Source organism: Salvelinus namaycush, chromosome 5 (assembly GCF_016432855.1).
Source record: "Salvelinus namaycush isolate Seneca chromosome 5, SaNama_1.0, whole genome shotgun sequence".
Classification (NCBI taxonomy): Eukaryota; Metazoa; Chordata; class Actinopteri; order Salmoniformes; family Salmonidae; genus Salvelinus; species Salvelinus namaycush.
In genome coordinates, this window is record NC_052311.1 from 59,764,194 (window position 1) to 59,776,306 (window position 12,113).

At 45.4% G+C, this 12,113-nt stretch overlaps 1 protein-coding gene across 1 annotated transcript; it reads right to left on the reverse strand.

Annotated features, from left to right (window-relative positions):
- Positions 1–363: 363 nt before the first annotated feature.
- LOC120048561 (B-cell receptor CD22-like) lies at positions 364–11,680 on the reverse strand. Its single transcript, XM_038994644.1, has 10 exons — positions 11,609–11,680; positions 10,521–10,596; positions 9,283–9,645; positions 8,813–9,103; positions 8,333–8,584; positions 7,925–8,185; positions 7,709–7,805; positions 7,524–7,610; positions 7,307–7,382; positions 364–1,009 (listed from the first exon to the last, which is right to left on the reverse strand). Exons 2-10 carry the CDS (start codon positions 10,573–10,575, stop codon positions 944–946), a joined length of 1,548 nt encoding a protein of 515 aa, XP_038850572.1. The 5' UTR covers positions 10,576–10,596; positions 11,609–11,680; the 3' UTR covers positions 364–943.
- Between the last annotated feature and the right edge of the window lie 433 nt (positions 11,681–12,113).

A 12,113-nucleotide genomic window follows, 5' to 3' on the forward strand; every position in this document is an offset into this window, starting at 1 on the left:
TGAAAACAAAAATGTGTTTTATTTTTCATCTAAGGTTAGAGTTAGGTTTAAAAGCAGATTTTAACGAGATAATTTGTAGATATAGGTGGGGTTTAGGACTTTGTGGCTGTGATAACCAGTGAAGACCCCTGAGAAGAGGAAGACAAGTGGAGACAGCAGCTCATTGGTGACTAATAATTACTTCTGCTTGACATTTACATTCTTTGAGTACTTGAAGTTGATTTATGATAACAATAGATGTTTGTTTTTCCCACACATTAGATCAATGTGGATCAGAGTGTCCCAGTAAGAACATAAAGGATGAAAAATAACTCAGTAGTAGATTGGGAGATTCAGAAACAAACATTACAGACTATATTAAAATGCAATGAAACACATATATTTTTCATTTGATCACTGTTGTTGTTGAAAATTTACACATGTTCATATTCAATCTGATCTGGAGAAGATGTTCAAGGTACTTTACTTTATAATCGTTGTATTCTCCATCTCAAGTACATACAGTATATCTCAATATGGCCTGTTTTGACAAATGACACTATACTGTATCTCTCTGTACATTCAAGGGGACCACAGAAGCACTGTGCTGACCTGAGTATCAGTTACACATAAGTAGATTGCAGTTGAAAGGAGCAACACAAAAACAATAATATACTGTATATACACTTCCCAATAATTATACCTGTATAGCCATTCATATCAGGTTCATTCTGATTCACCCAAGCCATAGATACAAACAAAAGCCTTGTGAAAGCCATAACACAAGCCACAACACAAATAAGAATGTACTATATTCTTTAGCCATAAGAACAATAAAGCTAACAAATAAGCAGTCGGCTGCTGTGCTACATTGGGTTAAAATGTAAATATTTTACTGGAACCTTTGACAGAATGAGTACAATGGCCTCTGAGCCAGCTGACTCCCACATGCTTCCTGTTGTGTTCAAATGTTACCATAGACTGCATCGTCTTCACCGACACATTCGTATGGGTCGCCATCCTCTTCAGCCTACAGGAAACCAGATCAGAGATATCATCATCATCAACAACAACACCTCTATTGTTATCTTAATCCTTTTTATTTAGAGCAAAGTTCTTCTCAGATCTTTACAGTAGCTGTAAACATATGCAGTAGGCCTACAGTAAAGGTGTGAATTATGGGGGAGCCAGGGGAGGCTCAGCTCCCCTGAATGAGACATGAGCTCCCCTAAATGCAACAAAAGTCAAGTAGGCTATACTTTAATGACAGTAGGCCTATAAGGTGACTCTTTCAGTTAGAAGAGGTTAACGTTCGGTTAGAAGCATTCGATTTTGCAATGGCATAGGACAAACATTATTTTGGATTTGTGTGCCCTTAAAGTGTTTTCACGGCGAAACATAATGAAATGTTATGAATGCATAGTTACACTTACAGTGCATTTTCCGAGATCTCCAAGATCCATGATTTGTACAGTGTTTAAGTTCAATGTTCTAATTCAACACTCCAAGCATTAACTCATGAATTATGGACAACTCATGAACTAGGGTGTAAAACCTGTTTTGATTCAATTATATTGAATGAAGGCTACCTGTTCTGCGTGTGTTTGAATATGTGTGTAAAATAGTCTTGACTGAGAGACTGAGAGGGTTGGCTACCGGCAGTGGTGTCAGCCTAGTGGAGGCTAAACGCAAGTAAACTCTGTTTACCCACCTTTTTCAGAGAAATTCATTTAAAGTATAGGGAGTGTTAACAATATTTATTTTTACCCCGACCGGCAATCAGAGTTTACCCACGTATGTTTTTTACCACTACCTCACTGGCTACCGGTAGGCCTATTTGAAGTTCATGGTAATACACATTGTAACCTAGTCTAGTAAATTGACTTTGTATGTTAGGCAGTGGAAGCTCCTCAGAGGAGGAAGGGGAGGACGATCCTCCTCAGTGAATTTCATAAAAATAAAATTGTGAAACAATAATAGATAAAACTATACTAAATATATCCACGTCACCAAATCATTTATTTAAAAAAACTATTTTTCTGTGAAGGTCTACAGTAGCCTCAACAGCACTCGCTAGGGGAGAACAATGGTGTAGCCGGAGGACAGCTAGTTTCCGTCCGCCTCTGGGTACATTGACTTCAATACAAAACCTAAGAGGCGCATGGTTCTCACCCCCTTCCATAGACTTACACAGTAATTATGACAGCTTCTGGAGAATGTCCTCCAATCTATCAGAGCTCTTGCAGTATGAACTGACATGTTGTCCACCCAATCAAAGGATCAGAGAATGAATCTAGTACTGAAAGCATAAGTTACAGCTAGCTAGCTAGCACTGCAGTGCACAAAATGTGGTGAGTAGTTGACTCAAAGAAAGAGAAAGATAATAGTTGAACAGTTTTGAACAAATTAATTTCTTCAAAAATGAATTAGAGAGAGCGAGCTAAATATATTTCATTGTATTTTTTTTCACTTTCACTTCCCTAGCTTGTGAATGCAGCTAGCTAGTTTAGCCTATTCAAACACCTGGCTCAAACAGAGAGGGATGCTATGTTAGCCAGCTGGCTATGGCTATCCAACACTAGAACTCTTCAAAGTCAAGGTAAGCTTTTGGTTTTATTAATTTATTGCCACCGGGGCCCGACGGTGTAACTGCCAAACTGCTTGCTTTACACTGTACTGCATGATTGTTGCGGGTTTATTAACATGTTAGTTCTAGTAGCTAATGTTAGCTATGTTGACTATGATGTTAGCTAATATGGTGACAACGATGTTGGCTGTGTGTAGCGGTTATGGTATCAAGGTTTGGCATGGAAAGGTTTTTTCACCTGGTCACACACAGCTGTTGTATTGTGCATTGAAGTCCACAAGCGAATGTAAAGGGTGAAAGGAGGAGAGTGCTTAGATGCAAGAAGGAATTATATAATGAGCAAATGATCATGCTGTTTGTATTTGGCTGCTATGAAAGTGAACTGTGTTTGCGGTGATCAGGGGTGTATTCATTCTGTCCGTAATGTTGAAAAACATTTCTTAAATGGAAGCAAATGGAATGAAACAGGAATAAACATAACTGAATTTGTCCAATAGAAACACTCATTTGCAACTGTTGTACTAATGATTATACCCTAGATCAGCTAAATACAAGCAAGTGTGCAAGGCGGTATTGCATGTGTCAATGTCTGTCAACTTGATTACTCACATTTTTCTCTCGACCTGTGCAGCTACGTTGTAAACTTTCGTTCATAGGCTAGGTTGTAGCAATCTCATGATGGGAATAGGGAAATTTGTATATCATGTAGTAGCCTAAACCTATCGATGTTACATTGAGCTGGGTGAATGGAATATGAATGACAGTCATCCAATACGCTGTAATAGAAATAAGACCATGCTCATAAAAATAAATAGAAATCGTCCTCCCTCATCTTAAACGGCACTGTTCGCAACTGATGTTAGGGTGACCATCCCATTTTTCAATTAATGTAGGCCTTATCAATGGCAATCACTGAATGTCATTGGCATAACTTTTTGGTGTTTTATAAGAGATGTTTATTTCCATTTATCAAACGGGGCGATTAGAGACTACAGTTTGGATGCTATAATTATTTTGGAGTAGACCAACATGCAGAGGTAGCTTACTTTTTGAAGTGATTTGTTTGACAATCAGATGAAAATATAATGACTGGTTGTGTTCATGCCACATTGAAAGGTAATACATTTTTACTGTTTAAATTACGTATTTATTTTTAATTGAAATAAATGATGTATGGGCAAGCGAGTGCACTCAATAGAGACCCCCCTGAATGTGTAACGGCAGTCTAGCTCTTCCTCCTCCCCGGACGAGGAGAGGAGAGAAGGATCGGAGGACCAATGTGCAGCGTGGTAATTTTCCATGAATTTAATTAACACAAAGACAAGATACTGACAAACTAATACAAAACAACAAACGACCGTGAAGCTACAAACAAAAGTGCAATACACAAGCTACTAACGTTAGACATAGACACTATACAAAATAACAAACTAACTAACCGTCACAGTCCTAGCTGGTGCAGACAAAACACAAAGACAGGAAACAACCACCCACAATCCCAAACACAAAACAAGCCACCTATATATGATTCTCAATCAGGGACAACGATTGACAGCTGTCTCTGATTGAGAACCATATTAGGCTGAACACAGAAACAGACGAACTAGACACACAGCATAGAATTCCCACCCAGCTCACGTCCTGACCAACACTAAACAAGCAAAACACATAAGAACTCTGGTCAGGACGTTACAGTACCCCCCCCCCCCCCCCCCTGAGGTGCGGACTCCGAACGCACCCCTAAAACTCAAGGGGAGGGTCTGGGTGGGCATCTGTCCGCGGTGGCGGCTCCGGCGGTGGACGAGGACACCACTCCACCATTGTCTTTATCCCCCTCCTTAGCGTCCTTTGAGTGGCGACCCTCGCCCCCGACCCTGGTCTAGGAACCTTCCCAAAGGTCCCTCCTAAATAGAGGAGACAACTCAGGACAGAGAGGTAGCTCAGGACAGAGAGGTAGCTCAGAACAGAGAGGTAGCTCAGGACAGAGAGGTAGCTCAGGACAGAGAGGTAGCTCCGGACAGAGAGGTAGCTTAGGACAGAGGGACAACTCTGGACTACTGGCAGCTCCGGACTGTAGGGCAGCTCCGGACTGTAGGGCAGCTCATGACTGGAGGGCAGCTCATGACTGGAGGGCAGCTCATGACTGGAGGGCAGCTCTTGACTGGAGGGCAGCTCCTGACTGGCTGGCGGCTCTGGCGGCTCCTGACTGGCTGGCGGCTCTGGCGGCTCCTGACTGACGGACGGCTCTGGCGGCTCCTGACTGACGGACGGCTCTAGCGGCTCCTGACTGACGGACGGCTCTAGCGGCTCCTGACTGACGGACGGCTCTAATGGCTCGGGACAGACGGGCGGCTCTAATGGCTCGTGGCAGACGGGCGGCTCTAATGGCGCTGGGCAGACAGATGGCTCAGATGGCGCTGGGCAGACAGATGGCTCAGACGGCGCTGGGAAGACAGATGGCTCAGACGGCGCTGGGCAGACAGATGGCTCAGACGGCGCTGGGCAGACAGATGGCTCAGACGGCGCTGGGCAGACAGATGGCTCAGACGGCGCTGGGCAGACAGATGGCTCAGACGGCGCTGGGCAGACAGATGGCTCAGACGGCGCTGGGCAGACAGATGGCTCAGACGGCGCTGGGCAGACGGATGGCTCAGACGGTGCTGGGAAGACAGATGGCTCAGACGGCGCTGGGCAGACAGATGGCTCAGACGGCGCTGGGCAGACAGATGGCTCAGACGGCGCTGGGCAGACGGATGGCTCAGACGGCGCTGGGCAGACAGATGGCTCAGACGGCGCTGGGCAGACAGATGGCTCAGACGGCGCTGGGCAGACGGATGGCTCAGACGGCGCTGGGCAGACGGATGGCTCAGACGGCGCTGGGCAGACGGATGGCTCAGACGGCGCTGGGCAGGCAGGCAGCTCAGACGGCGCTGGGTAGACAGATGGCTCAGACGGCGCTGGGAAGACAGATGGCTCAGACGGCGCTGGGCAGACAGATGGCTCAGACGGCGCTGGGCAGACAGATGGCTCAGACGGCGCTGGGCAGACAGATGGCTCAGACGGCGCTGGGCAGACAGATGGCTCAGACGGCGCTGGGCAGACGGATGGCTCAGACGGCGCTGGGCAGACGGATGGCTCAGACGGCGCTGGGCAGGCAGGCAGCTCAGACGGCGCTGGGCAGACGAGCAGTGCAGGCGGCGTTGGGCAGACGGCCGACTCTGACCTGCTGAGGCGCACAGTAGGCCTGGTGCGTGGTGCCGGAACTGGTGGTACCGGACTGGAGACACGCACCTCAAGGCTAGTGCGGGGAGCAGGAACAGGGCACACTGGACTCTCAAAGCGCACTATAGGCCTGGTGCGTGGTACCGGCACTGGTTGTACCGGGCTGAGGGCACGCACCTCAGGGCGAGTGCGGGGAGAAGGAACAGTGCGTACAGGGCTCTGGAGACGCACTGGAAGCCTGGTGCGTGGTGTAGGCACTGGTGGTACTGGGCTGGGGCCACGCACCATAAGGCGAGTGCGGGGTGCTGGAACTGGAGGTACTGGGCTGGGGCGGGAAGGTGGCGCCGGATATACCGGACCGTGCAGGCGTACTGGCTCCCTTGAGCACCGAGCCTGCCCAACCTTACCTGGTTGAATGCTCCCCGTAGCCCGTCCAGTGCGGGGAGGTGGAATAACCCGCACTGGGCTGTGTTGGCGAACCGGGGACACCATGCGTAAGGTTGGTGCCATGTACACCGGCCCGAGGAGACGTACTGGAGGCCAGATATGTAGAGCCGGCTTCATGGCACTTGGCTCAATGCTCATTCTAGCCCGCCCAGTACGGGGAGGTGGAATAACCCGCACCGGGCTATGCACACGTACAGGAGACACCGTGCGCTCTTACGCATAACACGGTGGCTGCCAGTACTCCCGCTCTCCACGGTAAGCATGGGAAGTGGGCGCAGGTTTCCTACCTACCTTCGCCACACTACCCTTTAGCCCCCTCCCAATACATTTTTGGGGTTTCTTCACGGGCTTCCAGCCACGCTTCCGTGCTGCCGCCTCATACCACCGCTCCTGGGCTTTAGCTGCCTCCATCTTTTCCCGAGAGCGGCGATATTCTCCAATGTGAGCCCAGTGTCCTTTACCCTCCAGAATTTCCTCCCATGTCCAGGATTCCTGTGTAGTGGGCCGCTGCTGCTCGTACTCACGCTGCTTGGTCCGAGTTTGGTGGGTGGTTCTGTAACGGCAGTCTAGCTCTTCCTCCTCCTCGGACGAGGAGAGGAGAAGGATCGGAGGACCAATGTGCAGCGTGGTAATTTTCCATGAATTTAATTAACACAAAGACAAGATACTGACAAACTAATACAAAACAACAAACGACCGTGAAGCTACAAACAAAAGTGCAATACACAAGCTACTAACGTTAGACATAGACACTATACAAAATAACAAACGAACTAACCGTCACAGTCCTAGCTGGTGCAGACAAAACACAAAGACAGGAAACAACCACCCACAATCCCCAACACAAAACAAGCCACCTATATATGATTCTCAATCAGGGACAACGATTGACAGCTGTCTCTGATTGAGAACCATATTAGGCTGAACACAGAAACAGACGAACTAGACACACAACATAGAATTCCCACCCAGCTCACGTCCTGACCAACACTAAACAAGCAAAACACATAAGAACTCTGGTCAGGACGTTACAGAATGTCATGGTGTAATTCACTGCAGTACATACAGTACCTCCATGTTGCCATATAGGTGATCGTTGGTGTAGTAGTTTGCGTGGGTTTCACTGCTGGTGTCTTTCTGCTCTTTCCTGTGGATAGAGTTAGGGCCACTCTCAGATGCATTCTCTTCATTTGATAAGACACTACAAGATTGAATTTAGGCTAATGGGCTTTAGCAACTCAGCAAGGATTGTAGGTTAAGATAGATAGAACTGCCTGTATTAAAATACCTTGATGTTGAGGGATCTGAGGAAGCAGACTTGGATGCATCCATATCCTGCTTACTGGCTACTGGTTGGTCACTATGACTCGTCCCACTGATGAGAAAAATGCCAAGTTATCAAAACAGAACAAAACAGCCATCAAAAAAAAATCTACTTAACTCCTTCCAAAAATAAATAAAATAGTAACTTACCACTTCTTAGTCAATAGGCAAGCTGACATGGGAATTACTATTACTACCACCACAAATGCAGTAATACCAATTGAAACGTACAGCAGGAACATCTTATCTGTCCAAAAACAAATAAATATGATGTATTAAATGTACCTATACTATTCCTTATGATATAAATAATTCTTTGTTTAATTAATTAATTAATGATACACTTCCCTCCACGGTTTCCCTTACCATTTGTGGGCACAGTGAAGGACAAGGTGGCATTGCCCTGTGTGTTGTTGGCATGGCAGTGGACGGTCTCTGAGAAGCCTAGTGCCCTCTGTAGGGTCACCATGGTAACTGACCCATGCATCTCCACCCTGGTACTGGGCAGGTGTCCTGCTGGAAGAGACCACTCCACAGTGCTGGGGGGCTCTGAATCCACAATGCACAGACATGTTACCATAGAGATGTCTGAAGTGCAGGCTGAGTCCACTTTGATCTCAGGGGGGTCTGGGATGAGAATGATGAACAGTTTGGTTTTAACTGAACATGTAGTGCTACATCCTGAAGAGTATTGTCTTAATATTATATACACAGACATGACATGCCCCTTAGTGACAACATGTGGATGAATCAACTAACTCTGGATCTACTTACACTCTATGTTGAGCTTCAGAGGGCTGGAGGGGACTTGACCTTCTGTGTTGATGGCAGTGCAGTAGAGGGCTTCAGTGAGTCTGGTCACATTCTCCAGTGTGAGTGTGGGTCCAGTGGTGGACAGACGCCCTCTGCTGTTGTGCCAGCGGTAGCTGTGTGCAGCAGGGTTACTGTCACTGGAGCATCTCAGTTCTACAGAGTCTCCCTCCTTCACACTGGACACTCCCTTAACCTTCACATCCACTGGGGCATCTATGAATAACATCATTAGTAAGAATGATATTACTATGTAATAAACATCTTAGGACAGATTCAGTGGATCAACCACATGATTTCAATCTATTTTAATTTCCAAAGGGAAGTACGGACAAAGTTTTAGTACCCTTTTCAAAGAAGTTTCATTTCTCATATTCACAGAAATATTGTGAAAGTGAAAATCTTCCAAACAGTGTTGTTAAAACACAGATGTGGTCCACTTACATTTGACATTTAGCGTCTTGGAGCTGCTCACTGTCATCCCTCCCCTGTATGCTGCTGTGCAGACCAGAGGCTGGTTGTTATCAGCGATGCTGGATCTAAAGGTCATGGTTGATGTCTCTTCCCACTGGCCCTTGGTCTGCTGCTGTGATTGGATGCTGGGTGTTCCAGAGTGGCTCCAGGTGATGCGAGGGGGATCAGATGGGCAGGAGTGAGACACAGAGCAGGAGGCAGATACCTCCTCCCCCACATTCACCTCCTCCATCACTGACAGAGAGGGGGGGTCTGGAGAGCCTGAAATCAACAAAGAGATGACAACAGTTGTAGCACTTATTCTTGGGTCTGTCCTTTTTTGTACCATTACAATTATAATCAACAAGAAGCTATAGCTAATATGTTAACTTTAGGGTAAATAGGATACTGTAATTAACACATTTGAAGTTCTCCTTGTCAATTTTCCCTGGAGAACTTACTGCTCACTGCAATGGAGACTCTGTCATCTTTGTATGAAGCCTTGTTATAGTTTTTTATTTCAATCCTGAAAGTAAAGGGTCCTTCGTCACTGCGATGGAGGGGGTCGATTCTGAGAGAGCAGTTCTTCTGTCTGAGGTCTCCCACCAGCTCTGTACGATGCCTGTAGTCTGTGATGGCGTTGGAGCTGTCTGGGTGGTAGATAACCTCATAAGTGTCTTTGAACCAGATGCCAGTGAATTCAGAGGGCTTTATCTTTGGTTCTGGGTAGTTGAATGAGCAGGGAATCACGATGCATGAGCCCTGCAGGCCGGAGACTGAGTTGGGCACCTCAGCAGTCCATGACGAGGTATCAACTCCCCACACTCAAATAGCAGATGGAGAAATGTTAGTCAGAGGTGTTGGACATATGTCAAGGAATTTGAGTATAAGAATGGAATGCAGCTAGCTAGTTTAGCCTACTCAAACAACCGTCTCAAACAGAAAGGGATGCCATGTTAGCTGGCTGGCTATGGCTATCCAACGCTGGAACTCTTCCAAGTCAAGGTAAGCTTTTGGTTTTATTAATTTATTGCCACCAAGGCCCGCTTGTGTAACTGATAAACTGCTTGCTGCTAACTGTACACTCTACTCCACACTGTACTCTGATGTGTTGTGCAATGAAGTCCACAAGCGAAGGGAAAATGTGAGAGAAGGAGAGCGCGTAGATGGATGTGAGAAGGAATTATACATACAACGAGCTGTTTGTGTGTTGCTGCTATGGACGTGAACTGTGTGATCAGGTGTGTATTCATTGTGCCGGTTCTGTTGACGGGGATAAACATACCTGAATTGGTCGAATAGAAACTCGTTTTCAACTGTTGGACTAATGATTATACTCCAGATCAGCTAAATGCAGTGGTAGGTGGTACTGACTGTGTCACTGTCTGTCACCTTGATTGATTACTCAAAATTCTGTCAACCTGTGCACCTATGTTGTAAATGTTCCTTCATCATGATGGGTACAGGGAAAATTTGAGCATCATGTAGTAGCCTCAACCTATTGATGTTACATTGAACTGGGTGAATGGGATATGAATGACAGTCATCCAATATGCTGTAATAGAAATAAGGCCATGCTCATAAACGGCACCGACCGCCACTGCTGTAATCACATTGTTTCTATTTTCTTGTCAGCAAATAAGTAAATAAATAAATACAATATTTTTTACTGGATACAGAATCTATATTTGTAGCCTACCTCCAAGCCAAATGCAATGAATAAGAAAACGCCATGTTAATTTTTCAATCCCCATCACCTCCTCTCAGTGCTGGACCTGAAGGTATAAGGAACATTTTATTATCACTAGTAAGTTAACATTTGATATGATACTTGTAATGTCTAAAATCCAAATCAATTACTTGCATAGTTTGCCAATTCTTGCTCGTTCTTGTCAGATAATCACCCTCCTTCAGAGAATAAGGGCACTAATGTGTACATTTCACATCTAATTCCCATCTCACATGTAAAATGATTTCTTTATTTTTGCCATCAGGAGTTCCCATATTTTGTCTCAGACTGATAGTGAGGCGAGTTAACTATTCTGCCCTACCAAGCAAAAAGGCAGTAACTGCTAATTTGTTCGAAAATGAGTTAATGTCATTTTTGCTTCATTAAACACATGCTTAATCATGTGGACAAGTATCCTGCCTTTATTGTATTGTGTTTTGGAGAAAATGGGGGTCATGTTAGCAGTAACTGCATAAAGTTACTGTGAAACCAAGGTAAATAAAAGCCATTTTTCTCAGTTCCACACTATAAGCAGTTACTGTCTTTTTGCTTGGTAGGGCAGTATATTCCCTTGAGGGTTAACTGGCCTCTGCTCAGTACCCTGCCCTGAACCTTAGACACTGTCACTAGCCGGCTACCACCCAGTACTGCTGCCCTATGTACATATAGTTAAAACCCTTTCACACGCACCATCACACCCGTGTCATTAGAACGCTCATTTAGAACGGCCAGTTTCAAATGACGTAACAATCAGCATTTGAGCTGGCTACACTTTTTTCAGAAACTTTTTACACAAACACTGTCCTTACAAAGTTATGTCCAGAATGTGAGCAGTTTATTTTTGGATGCAATGTTCAGATATTCACAGAAGTATCTATAGCATAACACAATCATCCTAACCGGAAAAATGTAGGCTACATTTGTCCTCGCGCTAACTGAGGAAAGATTGACGCAACACAAGCGGTCATATTTTCTAACTCTCGGCTGACATAAACTACAATATGAATTAGCTAATAGCAATTGCTATGTCTAATTAATCACATCAAAGGTGAGCTCACCGTTGAGTTAAACACTTTCTAGAAATCGAAAGTAATCAGATGATTAGTTTCAGCCCGCAGCCCAATTTTTTTCCACAAAGATAATAAAAGACAAGATGAGTTTGGTCTGTTTATAGTATGCATGTTGAAGGGGTGTGTCGTCTACCATCGTTCACATCCCACCATTCACTTCTTGAAGTTCTCAAAATGAGTGAACCCTGACTCACCTCATTTTGTTATAGCATCTTTGGTACGACGGGCGATCACGTGAAATCCAGAATGCATTGTATACATTCTGGAATGGAGATAACGTTCTAACATCACTTGCATAAAAAAACTCACGCTGGGGCGACCGTTAGAGATATTTGGAACTCAAAATGCACCTGTAGAACAGTGTTAAGACACTAACAGCTTACAGACGGTAGGCAATTAAGGTCACAGTTATGAAAACTTAGGACACTAAAGAGGCCGTTCTACTGACTCTGAAAAACACCAAAAGAAAGATGCCCAGGGTCCCTGCTCATCT

Excerpts from the sequence above, each read along its gene's own strand:
- LOC120048561 (XM_038994644.1), bottom strand. The coding sequence starts at position 10,575 with ATGGGGATTGAAAAATTAACATGGCGTTTTCTTATTCATTGCATTTGG. Across the intron at positions 7,611-7,708 it reads TGCCTATTGACTAAGAAGTG|TGGGACGAGTCATAGTGACC; the intron begins GTAAGTTACTAT and ends TTTTCTCATCAG. Across the intron at positions 1,010-7,306 it reads ACCTATATGGCAACATGGAG|GCTGAAGAGGATGGCGACCC; the intron begins GTACTGTATGTA and ends GGTTTCCTGTAG.